General features: G+C 44.9%; 1 protein-coding gene across 1 annotated transcript in view; it reads left to right on the top strand.

Moving 5' to 3' along the window:
* MTUS2 (microtubule associated scaffold protein 2) overlaps window positions 1-15022 on the top strand; it is a 535610-nt gene that overhangs the window by 387016 nt on the left and 133572 nt on the right. Inside the window, 2 exon segments of the mRNA XM_070409399.1 lie at window positions 7399-7511; window positions 7513-7561. Coding sequence (XP_070265500.1) covers window positions 7399-7511; window positions 7513-7561 — 162 coding nt within the window.

Below are 15022 nucleotides of genomic sequence, written 5' to 3'. Positions count from 1 at the left end.
TCTCATTGATATAAAAAGTTGCTTTTAATTACTCACATGGCTCTTGATATATCATATTAGTCTTTTAAGTAACTAACTTCCATCAATATTTGACTGTGTTCTCTCCTTTGGGAATGTGGCTTGGTAGATATTAAAGAGAATTTTTCAAATCGGAAGGAGACCTTGAGTCATTTATGTGGTGAGGATTCAGAAGTCTTGGTCTGGGTGATGTTGGCTTTCATCTTTCGTGATTACTTCCGTGACTTTGAGAGGGTATTATAACCCCTTTTCTTTTATTTTTCTGTTAACCAGCTTGGTCTTTCTTAAAGTAGTTCTGTGACCCAGAGGGGAATTGGGAGGCAGTATTGTAGAGAAGATGGCATTTGACCGGGCTCTGAGGGACTGGGAGACTTGCCCATGTCATAGAATGTCACACTTTCAGATGAAGGAAGGCACTATTCATATAGGCCTAATTTCTCTTTCACATTTGTGTCCCTGGACTATGACTCTCATTTTACCGCTCACCTGTGTCCTTACACCCTATTCCAGAGTAGAAATAAGAATGAGGATCCTCTTTGCTATGTATTAGAATGGACTCCAAGAGAAGAATGCCCAGGAGGGAGCAGGACAGAAAGTAGGGGGACAAAGATTTCCTTCTCTTCTGAGATCATTGTCTAAAGAATGGGATTTGGGGGAGTGATGCCTACCCTGGGGCACTGGGAAGACTACCACTTGAAGCAGTAGGACCGTGTGAAGGCAGAGATGACTGTTAGCATCAGTACTGGCTATTTGCAGAAATCATCTGCCCCCATCAATGATCGGGTGGCCTTAGAGATGTCTTAACGGTGCAGGATCTCAAGTTGGATGCCATTTGGACTGTGTGGGGCATAGAGGGAGCTTGCAGACATGACAGCTGATGAAAGAACTGCTTCTGCTGATGCTGGTGCTCGTACTGGTGCTGACCACTAACATTTACTGAGCACTGGGCACTTTGCAAAGTGCTTTATGTGCATTTTCTCATTTAATTATTAGATTAACCTAATGATAGAGGGTAAATACATAAATAAGGTATTTCATCAGAGGCTTTATTAACTTTTTAAAGAGAATATTACTAATAACTTTTCAATCTGGTGCTGAATTTGGGCAGAGCCTGTGATATCCATGACTGTCCTGTGTGGTACTTGTATTATTACTCTTAAGACCTTGCTATCTTGTCCAATTGGAAGAGCTCAGCAGCTGAGGCCTCACAGCAGGAACCCAGTATGTTCCTGTGCACCCAGAGGAATCGCCTTCCACCTATAGAAGTGTATCCTGTCAGCTGATGAGGATGCTGAGTATAGAGGAGGACATGTCCTCTGGTCCAGGGCTGGAATCCCTTACTGCACTCCTGGGTGCTGCATTCAGAAGGATTCTGAGGCCACCCTGACTTTGTGAGAAGTTACCATTTGCTTTAGGCGAAGTGGGAGTAGTGAAATGCTTGCCACAGGTTTCTCTTTTCATTAGGACCTAGGCCTCCAGGAAGATGGATAAAGAACTGCTATTCTCTTGAGTCCATTATGGAGAAGAGGCCCCACTGACTGCATTGGTTGACACAAGGGAAAGAGAGGTGCAAGAGAGATACTTTAATTCTAATTTTATAGAACAATGATGATGGCATTAATAAGAAAGGATAAAGGAGGTAAAAGGCCAGTGCGCAGCTGAGAGAAATGTTTAATTCAATGTTACCTCCTCCAAGAGAGCTTCTCAAGCCACTCCACCTAATGTAGGTTTTCCCTCCTTCACCCTTGAGTTTTTCCTCCAGCTCTGCCCCCTGTGTTTCTTTCTTAACTAATCACAGTTTGTGATGACTTAGTGGCTCGATGTCTGTTTGTGGTCTGGGTGTCACCCCGACTGGAATGTGACAGCAGGCCACATCTGTCCTGGGCCCCTGCCTAGTGTGGAGGCTGGCGTATTGCATTGTGACAAGGAAAGAGCTCTGCTGAAATGGTAAGACTTCAGCTCTTTAATGTGAGAAATAAAACAAACACCTGAGCTAAAATATGCAGAAGACGAAAAGTAAAACATTCAGTGGATAATGTTAATAATTAAACTAAATTTTGCTACCAAGTGATAAATGCTGCCAAATCAATCAATGAAATATGCATCAATTAGGCAATCATGCAGCCAGAACATTATACACCTTGATTGCCTGGGGTTGTTTCAAAAATCAACGAAGAGAATAGTTTCATCATTATAATGTGGATACATATTCAAAATCTGTGAAATGTGTTTTTTAAAGTTTGACTGTAGTGCCTCATACTATTAATAACTGCTTTGCGTTTCTTCTCCAGCCATCCTCTTAAGAACCTCGTTTGTGGTCTGGTTAGTGTTTGTCCTCATTGCCATTCTTCTTTTTAAAATCTAGGATCAGTGATTGGCATTTCCAATAAATGAAGTCATGGAAAGATATTGGAATTTGGTCCAGAAACCCTAACTTTTCATTGTGACTTCAGTTATTGTCATAATTATCCGATGGAGAAGGTTGAGCAGGCACCTCTCCTGATTTTGTATAGGGAGTCAGATGCCCTACAAACACAAACCTCCTCTGCCCAGTGCCTACCTGTGGTGCAGTTCTTTCTGGCCTGAATTTGCAAGTGTCTTCCTGTCTCCATAGAGTAGGAGCAGAGCAGCTCAGACTCACACCTCATTCAGTGGGAGTAGATGAGAAGGGCCAAGGGGTTTCAGGATGAATTTAATATCATTCTCCTCACATAGGAGCTTGGTCATCCTGCTGTAATGAATGGGATGCAATAATGGGTTTGAGACATATTCCTTTTTGTATTATTTCTATACAAGAGCATGCCATCAGGAGACAGATGACCCTGAGACATACTGGTTGGGACAGACTGGTTGGGATCAGCTGTAGCTCCAATGCAGGAATGTGGGACAGAAAATAGGAATAATGACCCTGATAAAAGAATATTAGGAGTCCCTGAGGAGGGAGGAGAGAGCTGAATCACAGTCCAAGGAACTTGTTCTAGCCAGGGGATCCAGGAAAGAAAACTTATAGAAGATATGTTTGTACTGAAATATAATTTAAATACCATAAAGCTCACCCTTTTAAAGTGTACAACCCAGTAGATTTTTTTAATATTCCCCATGTTATACACCATCACTTCTATTGAGTTCAGGAACACTTCCATCACCCCAGAAAGAAACCTTTTATGATTAGCAGTCACTCCCTATTCCTCTTCTCCCAAATTCTGACAGCCAGTAATCTATTTTTCATCTGTATGGATTTGTCTATTCTGGACATCTATAATAAGAAAAGCATAATATGCTAATTAGACCAGACAGCCGAACAACCTTCTGGACATCATTCCAGATGTCCTTCCGGACAAAGCTGCCACAGCGGGGGCTGAGGCAGAGACGGTTAGGGGTGATCAGGCAGGCAGGCAAGCAGTTAGGGGCATCAGGCAGGCAGGCAAGAAGTTAGGGGTGATCAGGCAGACAGGTGAGTGGTTAGGGGCAATTAGGCAGGCAGGCAGATGAGTGGTTAGGAGCCAGTGGTCCCGGATTGCGAGAGGGATGTCCGACTGCCGGTTTAAGCCTGACCCCACAGGGATCCCTGCAGGATCAGGCCTAAACAGGCAGTTGGACATCCCCCGAGAGGTCCTGGATTGTGAGAGGGTACAGGCTGGGCTGAAGAACCCCCTTTGTGCATAAATTTTGTGCACCGGGTCTCTAATTTCATATAAATGGAATCATACAAGATGTGGCCTTTTGTACTGGTCTTCTTTCATTTATTAATCTTCACCCAAGGGTATTTTTTCCCATTGAGTTTTAGAAAGAGTGGATGGGAAGGGTAGAGACAGAAAGAAATGTAGTTGTGAGAGAGACCCATCAATTGGTTGCCTCCTGCACACACCCTGATCAGGGCTGGGATTAAGCCTGCAACCAAGGTACCAGCCCTTGACCAGAACTGAACCTACGACCCTTTAGTCTTAGGACCTATGCTCTAACTACTGAGCAAAACTGGCTATGGCTGGTCTTCTTTCATTTAGCATAATGTTTTTTAAAGATTGGTCCATATTGTAGCTTGTAGATCCCATTTGGTTATCCATTCATTAGCTGATGGACATTTGGGTTGTTCCTACTTTTTTGACAATTATGAATGGTAATGTTATGAACATTAATGTATAAGTTTGTGTGGACATATGTTTTTAGTTCTCTTGGGCACATACCTAACAGTGGAACTGCTGGGTCATATGATAACTATGTCTAACATTTTGAGGAACTTCCAGACTGTTTTCCAAAGCAGTCGCACCACATTACAATCCTCCCAATTTTTCCACATCTTCATCAATACTTGTTATTATCTGTATTTTTTTATTATAGCCATCCTAGTGTGTTTAAAATTTCCTTAGTGACTAATGACATTGGCATCTTTTTATGTACTTATTGGCTATCTATATACCTTCTTTGGAGAAATGTCTATTCAAATCCAAGGCTCATTTTTAATTGGCTTATTGTCTTTCTATTGTTGAGTTATAAAGGCTCTTTATTCTGGATACTAGACCCTTATCAGATATGTGATTTGCAGATATTTTCTTCAGTTCTATGGGTTGTCATTTCACTTTATTGATAGTGTCCTCTGAAGCACAACTATTTTTATTTTGATGAAGTCTAACATAATTTTTTCTTCAGTTACTTGTGTTTTAGGTGTCATATGTAAGAAACAATTTCCTGGGTCCCTGAGTTCCTGCCTAGGGTAGAGCTACCCAGAATATAAGACCACCCAGAGCACCTGTGTTAGGTGATTCATGGTCAACAAATAAACTCTTGCTGCAAGTTACTGAAATTTGGGAGTGGTTAGTGTATGGGAACTTGACATACAACAGCTGGAAATGCAGATACGGCAGAGAAAATGAACTATCCAATATACAGGGCTGGGACAATTGGCTATCTGTATAGCAAACAGCTATAACAAATCTGATCTCTGCTCAGTGCCCCATTCCAGGTGAATTAATTATATAAATATGAAAAATAAAACTTTAAAACTTTTAGAAGAATATACATGGGAACATCTTCATGATATCAGATAGGGAATGAAAGGCTAAGACACACAAAGTACCAATCAAGTGAGAAAAGACTGAGAAAAATCAAGTGCATTAAAATGGAAGACTTCTGAATAAAGGCACATAAGTGTGAATATAAGCCATTTGAAATATATACCAATAAAACATCAGTATGCAGAATATTCAGAGAACTCCTATATATCAATTAGAAAGACAAAACACTTCAGTAGAAAAATGGACAAAAGTTATGAAGGGGCATCTTATAAAAGAAAAAACTTGAATAGCCCATACCTATGTGAAAAGAAAATGTTCAATCTCACTACCTGTCAGAGACTTATAAATTAAAACCTATATAATTACTAATTAATTAAAGTATGACAGTCACTGCCTGTGGTGGGTGTGAATCTGTGAATCGCAGCCAGCGATTTGAAAGAGCTGTGAATCGCTAGGGAAGCTGAACCGCTCAGGCCCTCTGTCCGGGCCATTCCCTGGGTAACGGAGTTGGTGATATGCTGTCCTTCTCCAGCGTGGTGGTTCGTTCTGTTGCTCTTCTCACCTTTCCCTTTGTCAGGAGTAGTTCATCATTTTTTGAAGACAGTCAAGCTGCAGTTCCTATCAGATCTACTTCAGTCCTTTCCTTTATTCTCATTGAGAGCAGTTCTGATATTAACCCTTGAACACTTTCCAAGCTCTTATGGAAAACTGATTTGGTGTGATGATGAGCCACTGAATTTAAAAGGGGCCTATAAGTGTTAATAACATATCAGAGAGTCCCAGACACTACTCTACACATTTTACCAGCTTTTTAAAAATTCACTTGCATTAGTTCTTATAACTCTCACATTAGTTCTGTGAGCTCAATTACCATTCTCCCCACTTACAAATGAGGGAGCAGAGGTGCAGAGGTGGGAGGCAGAGGCAGCAGTTCCCACAGCTGCTTGGCTTTCTTCCAGGTCTACACCATTTACCACCCAGGCAGGCAAGGGTAGGGTCAGGTTTGTTGGGGGTGAGATGAATGAATTAGACACACAAGTCATTTCCACTGGCTGAATTCTCCAGAAAAACATTTTCCTGGCTCACACAGGCACAGTTTGTTTATTTCCAGTTCTTTGCTTCCACTTAGTAAACAACGGTTTCCTATTGTCTGCATTGTTATGAGGTACCCAGAGCATTTATGGAACTCAATACCACTTCCATATTTAGAGTACTTTTCTTAAATTTTTTAAAAATTTTCAATTAAAGTTGGCATTCAATATTCAGTCTCAACATGGTTTCTTCTCTGTATCATCTGTATATATAAAAGCCTAAGCAGCCAAATGACTGAATGACCTAACAACTATTCGACCTGTCGCTATGACATGCACTGACCACCAGGGGCAGACACTCAATGCATGAGCTTCCCCCAGTGGTCAGTGTGTTCCCACAGCAGGAGTGCCTCTCAGCTGACCAACTTTAAGGTTCTCTGTTTAATTTAATAAATTGGGCCTCTCAGTTGTACTCAGAGGTGTATTTAGAAGATTTGTCCTTTAACAGGAAATAGGTGGTGGTGTCACTGTCTGTAGGTTTGGAAAGATCTAGAAGAGCTTGGGCCACAACTGCATTGTGCACTTAAACCTGACATATACCCCAATTTTCCATACCTTCAGAGTGTCAGAGCAGTCAGTCACAAATACACCGTCTTATAGAGAGTCTGCTTTTGTATTGAATAGTAAACTGAAATTATCCATAAATGTCTTCTGTCTTGGAAATAACCTAGGCTCTAATTCAGGGTCCTCTCAGTTTGGTGAGGCTTCAGCTCTTCAAGCAAAAGCTTCTTGAGTTTCAAAGGGATTCTCTGTGTCCAAGCTTCCCCGTCTCCCTTCATCCCACGCTTCTTATTCTGAAGGTGGAATTAGCTGGGTCCAAGGGAGCTCTGCATAAACTGCCTAGTGGAGCACGTGTAAGTCCTAGTCTCACCCCCCCCCCCCCCCCGAGCCCCCTCACATGGGTTTCTAAGAAAGGGTTAGAGTTACCAGATAAGCGCATATCATATATAGTTACACAGCCATGTAGCTATAGATATTTGTGTGTGTGTGTGTGGGGGGGGGGGGGGGGGCGGGGACTTGTATGTGCATTTATGTAAAATCTCTGGACTGAGGCTGCTCTTGACTTTTATGGAGCCCCCTGCCCAGGATATTTAAATGACAGACTTTATGTGGTGTCTGAGGGGAACTTTTTTCACAGCTGGTCCGGAAAATTGCTTTTCAGGACTACTCACTGAGAGGTCGAGTTCCAAAGTGGGATTGGTTGGCAACTGCAAATGGCAATGGGGTCCATCCATTTTTCATGAAGATATAATTAGACCACTGTCTGCCTCCCACAGGTTCAGCCTTTGGAAATGAAGAGCAGCCTGCCCTGAAAGCAGCCCTGCCTTCCAAAGATGCACCCAAGGGAGCTGGCCGTGTGGCCCCTCTGGCGACCTCCAGTGTCACTACCCCCCCGCAGGAGTTTGCTTCCAGCACCAAAATCCACAGCCACGCCTGCTGGTAAGACTTTTTGCATTAAATGTCTTTGGAAAGTCTCTGTGCACATCAGTTATTTAGATGGGATGATAGATGAGTTTTAAATGGCACTTAAAGTTAATAATAATTATTATAATCCTATATAATAAAAACCTAATATGCAAATTAACTGAACGGTGGAATGATCGGTTGCTATGATGCGCACAAGACAAATGCAGGAGCTGCCCCCAGTCAGCGGGGACCCCCCAATTGCCCTGCATTGCCCCACAGAGGGAGGCGACTGGTGGTGGCAGTTGGGGGGGGGGGCTGGCCAGTGGGTGGCACCAGTCTGGCCAAGGCAAGTGCCAGCAGGGGCCCCCTTGATCGCCCAATCAGTCACCCCACAGATTGGCACTGATTGCCAGCCAGTCCTAGGGACCCTATCTGTGCACGAATTTCATGCACCAGGCTTCTGATACCAATTATAATACCACTAGAGGCCCGGTGCACAAAAATTTGTGCACTCGGGGGGGGGGGCGTCCCTCAGCCCGGCCTGTGCCCTCTCGCAGTCTGGGACCCCTCAGGAGATAACGACCTGCTGGCTTAGGCCTGCTCCCAGGTGGCAGAGGGCAGGCCCAATCCCTAGGTGCAGCCCCTGGTCAGGCTCAGAGCAGGGCCAATTGGGGAGTTGGGGCACCGCCCCCTGTCATGCACAGAGCAGGGCGGATTGGGAGGTTGCAATGCCACCCTCAGTCACGCTCAGGGTAGGGCTGATTGGGGGGTTGGGGCACCGCCCCCTGTCACAGTCAAGGCAGGGTCGATGGGGAGGTTGCGGCGCCACCCTCTGTCATGCACAGAGCAGGGCCAATCAGGGGGTTGGGGCTCCATACCCTGTCACGCACAGAGCAGGGCCCATCAGGGGGTTGGGGAGCTCCCCCCTGTCACTCACAGAGTAAGGCCAATAGGGGAATTGGGGCACCACACCCTGTCACACTCAGGGCAGGGCTGATGGGGAGGTTATGGCTCTACCCTGTCACACACAGAGCAGGGCCCGTGGGGGGGGGGGTGGTTGGGGCGCCGCACCCTGTCACACACAGAGCAGGGCCGATCAGGGGGTTGGGGCGCCGCACCCTGTCACACACAGAGCCGCAGGGTGATCAGTGGGTTGGGGAGCTCCCCCCTATCAGGCACAGAGCAGGGCTGATCAGGGGGTTGGGGCGCCTTCCCCTGTCACAAACAGAGCAGGGCAGATAAGGAGGTTGTGGCCCCGCCCCCTGTCACACACAGAGCTGAAGGGCGATTGGGGGGGTTTGGGCGCTGCCCCCTGTCATGCTGATCCCAGTGCCGGGAGGCCTCGTGGCTCCGCTGATCTCAGTGCTGGGAGGCATATTACCCTTTCACTATATAGGATAGAGGCCTGGTGCATGGGTGGGGGCTAGCTGGTTTGCCCTGAAGGGTGTCCTGGATCAGGGTGGGGGTCCCGCTTGGGTGCCTGGCCAGCCTGGATGAGAGGATGATGGCTGTTTGCAGCTGGTCACACCCCCTTCAGGGTGGGGGTCCCCACTGGGGTGCCTGGCCAGTCTGGGTGAGGGGCTGAGGGTTGTTTTCAGGCTGGTGGGTGACTGAAGCTCCCAACCGCTCCTTTTTATCCTTTTCTTTTTTATTCTGGGCCAGCTTTAGCTCTGAGGCTTGGCTCCAGCTCTTAGGCCTCGGCTGCTGAAAGCAGGTATCTGGTTTGTTTGGGTTCTATAATCGAAACACTGTTTCAACTCCAGCTCTGAGATCCCGGCTGGCTGAAAGCAGGTTTCTGGGGTTTTGTTTTGCTTCTATATTTGTAACAATGTTTCAAACTGCAAGCTCAGAGGCCGGCAGCAGCAGGCGGGGAATGTTGGAGTCCTCTGTCACTGAAGTAAGCAAGCCTCATGGTCGCTTCAAGCTGCCTGGCTGCCGGCCGCCATCTTGGCTGGCAGTTAATTTGCATATCGCCCTGATTAGCCAATGGGAAGGGTAGCGGTGTGACACCAATTTGCATGTTTCTCTTTTATTAGTGTAGATTGTTTTTAAGGCACACTCATTTTTCATGTTAAAATTATCACAACTGCCTCTCACTCTTTTGATTGTAAAATAAACAAGAAGCAAGCTATTTTAGGCCAGATTGGCATTTGTATCAGGGAAGCAGGAGCTGAGAAAATCACTGGAAGGACTGTGGGAGCAAGCTCCAGACTGTGCCTCCAGGAGAGAGTCCCAGAACCCCAAGGGCACCAGTTCCTCTCCGGGAACCCAGGATGCTGTTGCCCCTGCTGGCTCCAGGCTTGTGTCACCAAAGCTGGGATCCTGGGATCAACAGCTACCTCAGAAGGGCTGACCCAGAGCCACGCTTTGCCTGCTGGATCCAGACCATGCCTTGCCCCTCCACACCTATGAAGCTAGTGACTGGACACAGGAAACTCAGCTGACGCAAACACAGGACAAGCAAAGATGTTTGTCAGCGAAAACTGCTGGAGCAAACCAAGTGTGGCCCCTGCCCCTCTGGCTCCTCCCGTATCTCACACACAGGTATCTGTGCACCTGCAGGGATGTCCAAGGGTGTAGTTAGTCTTCCACCTTCCACACATAAGAAGGCACACTAACAGGGAGGGAGAATGGGCCCTAATTCACTGTAGAGCAAGATCTGTGAAGGTGAGACAATAATTTGTTTTGTTCCCCTGCCTTAGATAAGGAGACCACTGTGGAAAAACCCAGAGGAAGTGGAATTGAGTTATCAGGTGTGAACTGGGAAAACAAAGCAGGAAGCTCATTTTAAAGATTTTAGAACTTTTCTTTTAATCTAACTCCAGCACCTGAGGCTTTCTTGTATTTCAAAATTATTGTTGTTAATAGAAATTTTATTAGTGAATTTTAGCATTTCATCTATGCCAGTGGTTTGAATTTCTAATTTAAATGAAATCTAGTTTCTAAAAGGAAGTCAGCTTCCACACTGCCTCATTTGTTCATTATCAAGCTAATTTAAAAAGTTGAAGGTAGGCATGCAGGATACAGTTAAATCCCAAATAATTTAATTTCTGGGAACTGTGAAGTATTTGGGTTATTTTAATTACTTGGGTTGTGCCAACCGAACTGTGGTGCTTTGCTTCTTTCCCTTGGTGACTGCAGCCCAGTGATGGCAACTCTTGCACCTTTGGGTCATCTGCTCCTTGCTGTCATCCTGGATTGTAGATGCCACATATGCCCACAATAGGACATACCCTGGGTGTCCTGGGGCTGCCTCCTTAAACTCGATTCCTGGTGTGAGATTTTTTGTGAGAGACTTTTTTTCTGATTCATTTATTCAGCAAACATCTTAATGCTCGCTTTAAGCCACAGGTGACTTGGATTTGAGGATAATTAGAATCGCCCTTACCCTGGAGGGGCTAAGAATGAGGTGCACAGATTTGTAAACGAATAATTAGAGTGAAAGCAAGTATTTGTAATCTTACCCACTGGAGTCCAGTTCATTCTAGCAGACAAAGAATTTATAGCAAGATGGATTGAGAAACAGGTGAACTGAGAAAGCTTAAACTAAAAATAAATATGTTCTATTATTTATTTAAACCCTTTTTGTTTTTATTTATTTAATTATTTTCTAATTTATTTTGTATTTAATGACTTTCTAATTTCAGAAAAGATCCAAGATAACATTCAGTAAAGGGACCATAAAAACATAGGTACAGGGATAAAAATCTAAGTAACACAGAAGAGAAAATACTAGGCTTGGAGCTTCCTGACCACAAGGGCAAACTAAGAAACACAATCAGGGGAAGAAGAGCGTGTCACGTCATCCAAAGAGAAATTTATATTCTAGCACAAATTGTTAAGATTGTAAATCTTTGACTTAAAAAATTGTGGTGAACAACATAATAGACAAAAACTTTAATTGTATGTTTTCAAAACATATTTTCTGATAATGAAATAATTAGAAATTAGTTTAAAATGTTGGAATAGGAAATGCCTTTCTCAACATGACATGAAACCTGGAAACATTTTTTAAAATGATAGATTCAACTACACAAAAATTTAAAATTTTTATGAGAGACATAAAAAGACAATAAAAGACATTATGGAGGTAAGAAGGATGATAAACAGATAGAAAATTCTGCAATGAAGTGTTAATATGCATGCAATTGAAAGAATGCCTGAGAATCAATAGGAAAAATAATACAACTTAATTTGAAAAATGGGTAAAAGATATTCATGAATAATTCACACAGTGGAAGTGCAGAGTAGTCAGTGGCCATAAACATCTGGGGATTCTCTGGGTACCATTCAATATGCTTAGGGATTTGTGTACTCTACCTTGTTTAGTTCTGGATGAATCAGGGTTTAGGGGAACCAAGTAAACCCCTTACCCAGGATCATATAGCTTCTATGGAGCAGAGCAGGCATTCATCCGCGTCGTCTGACTTAAAGCAATCATTCAGAGTCATGTCCCTATGTACCTAACCGTGGCTGACACTGCTGCTTAGATGCCCTTACTCAGAGGGAGGCCAATTAGTAACAGTCTATTGAAATAACTACCATTGGAAATACTTCTTAGACATTGAGTTCTTCTTTCTAGGACAATGCTGGTGACCTCACATATGGCTTCCCAGATCACCTATAATAATTCTGTAGTCTGTCCATGTCCCTCCTTCCCTGAGTTTTCAGACACAGGTTGAGAGCTGTGTTTAAACATGTTTGGAGTTGTAAAATATGACCCACTCCTATAATATTGTCTTCCTGTAAATTAATGATTATTGCCCCATTGACACCAATATGATGGCAATGGAAAGTGTTGTAGGTTTAATGCTAATAGTAAAAAATATATATATTAAACATCCTCTGCATGGCTATGTAAATGGAAGGTTCCCAAGGATTTTAGAAACTTAGCCTTTGTCTTTCACTGTTTCTCCCTTTGCCCCCCCACCCCCCGACCCCCCACCCCTGCAATTTTCATGAAGCGCTCTCCTGTTGTTCACATGTCAAGCACAAACTCTCTTGGGCATTGATTCATATTTTACATGAATAGTTGGCTTTACCTCAAACTGGTTTGTAGTTGTTGTAACAAATAGGAAAATATTTTCAGATGAAAATAGTGATCTGAAGATAAATTACTTCTTGGTCAACAGGCCCTCTGACTCTGTCATGTTGACATGATGAATTATAGAAAATAAAACTCCTTTATCCAGCCTAAGGTATAGAAGGATTTCCTGTGGTTATATAGAAAATGAACAGCTGGTGTCTTACTGTTTGGGTTCCTCTCTATCTAAGGGGGGGGGGACCCCTGGGACTAGTGAAGCTGCTATGCTACAGACTATAGAAACCACTGTATCAGAAAAATTAATTTTACTACTTTAAAAGCAAGTTTTTATTTCTGCATTCAATTCCACAAATTTTGGCATTTGGGGACATATTATAATTTAAAAATACAAGCAGTTCGTCCACATCATCAACATGTGTTTATTGAGTACTTTCATGTGCATGTGGGCCAGAAAGAGCTGCTCTAACATTTCAAAGAGGAATGGAGAGGGAGAAAGAGATAGAAATATGAATGATGAGAGAGAATCATTAATGGGCTGTCTCCTGCATGCCCCACACTGGGATCGAGCCTGCAACTGGGGCATGTGCCCTGAATGGGAATCAAACCAATGACCTCTTGTTGCATGGATGACACTCAGTCCACTGAGCCACAGCAGCTGGGCTCTGGGCACATCTTAAATGAAGAAATTGAGGAAGAGCTTTCAGACCTTAAACATTCTGCTTTGATGACCACTGGAATGTTGGGTCTAGATGATTTGAGGGTGGTTCTTACCCTTGCATGAAATACAAACTCCTTTCACGTTAATAGCTCAAAGAGCGTGTTGTTTTCCTGTTAATGAAGGAGTTGTGGCACCTTACAATGTGGGAGCCCATGTTGATTTAGGAGCGTCCAGAAACCTCCCCAGAAACTGACCTGTAGGAGGCAAGGTCAAAGCAGTCAGGCTGCACCGGGCTCTTTGGGGTTACTATGCGCTGTCAACTGTGTTCTCCTTGAAGCTGAGTCTCAAATGCAGTCACAGCTTTAATTATTTGTCACTGTGAAGCCAACAGGGGAAACTGCAATAGATTGGGATAGAGGAGATAATAGGAGAGTAAATGTGTTAGGAAGAATCTTTGGGGGAGAAAAATTAAAGCTGTCATTTTGAGATCCATTCCTTTGCATGAGGTCATAGAGACAGAAAATATAGTGGGGTTGGTGTATGGTGTGTTTGGAGCCATGCATTTCATCATTCAGAGTCATGTCCCTGTTTGCTGTTCCATCTGGCCAGCAGTGGGGAGGTGCCTAGTCCCTCACAACAGGCCAGGAAGCACTGCAAATTATGAGCTGTAACCTCAAAGTCAACTCTCAGTCATCCCAGGCACTGAGGAGTGAAATTTGGATGGGCATCCACTCACTCACACATGTTTACTGAGCACCTTCTTTAAGTTGAGCACTGTGCTGAATGCCTGGGGAAGCATGAGGGATGGAGCCGATGGAGGAGCAGAGACACAGCCCGCAGGGTGGCCTGCACCCAGCAGCCCCAAGCCCCACAGCCCCAGCAGGGCTGGAGCCATCTCTGCTCCGTCAGAGGAGCAGAGACAGAGCCCGCAGGGGGGCGGGCACCTAGCAGCCTCAAGCCCCGCCTCGCCTCAGCGCTGGGGTCAGAGGAGCAGAGACACATCCTGCGGGGGGGGGGGGGGGGGGGGGGGGGGGGGGGGGGGGGGGGGCGGGGCGGGGGGCAGCATCCAGCAGCCCCAAGCCCCGTGGCCAAGGAGGCTCTGGGGCCGCTGGGGCCGCTGGGGCTGCTTGAGGCCGCTGGGGCCAGAGGAGCAGAGACACAAGCCTGCAGCGGGACCCAGCACCCAGCAACCTCTAGCCCCAAGGCCGCAGAGGCGCTGGGGCCACTGTGGCTGCAGCAGAGACACAAACCGGCAGGAAACCTGTGGAAAGGGAGATAAACTATCATAACTTTATCTCCCTTTCCACAAGATGAGAAAACTGACCCTGATTATTTAGTGATATGGCCCACACCTTTCTACAAGCACAGGGTATGTTATGATCACTCCCAGGAAGTGATCAGAATACTGGTCAGAATACTGTTTCCAGGGAATAACGCTACTGTGGCAAATCATCTAAGAGGAAACAAGCTTTTGTTGGGTTTATTCTGAAGGTCAGAGAACAGACCACCCCAACATATGCCGTGTTGTTATATTGACGATCTTGACCTGCAGATGCTTGAAAAACAGCAAATGCAAGGAGAGGTTTTCACTGAAATCTCCCCAAAAGTTTCCCTTGATGGGAAAAGTGCCATCAGCCAGTGAAGACTGACTCCTGTCACAGGACAGGAGACTAGGAGTTGACATCACACCCAAACTTTGTTACAAACTATCTCCCCCACACCCATTCATCTTTCCTAAAAATCATGTACTCTACTCTAAGAGGCCTACATATCCTGTTCCCTTTCCCTAGAA

This window comes from Myotis yumanensis, unplaced genomic scaffold, assembly GCF_028538775.1.
Source record: "Myotis yumanensis isolate MYYU_CA2020_CCGP unplaced genomic scaffold, mMyoYum1.0.hap1 SCAF_3, whole genome shotgun sequence".
Classification (NCBI taxonomy): domain Eukaryota; kingdom Metazoa; phylum Chordata; class Mammalia; order Chiroptera; family Vespertilionidae; genus Myotis; species Myotis yumanensis.
Note: the sequence above shows the minus strand (reverse complement) of the source record. Positions and strands in the feature narration are given on the sequence as shown.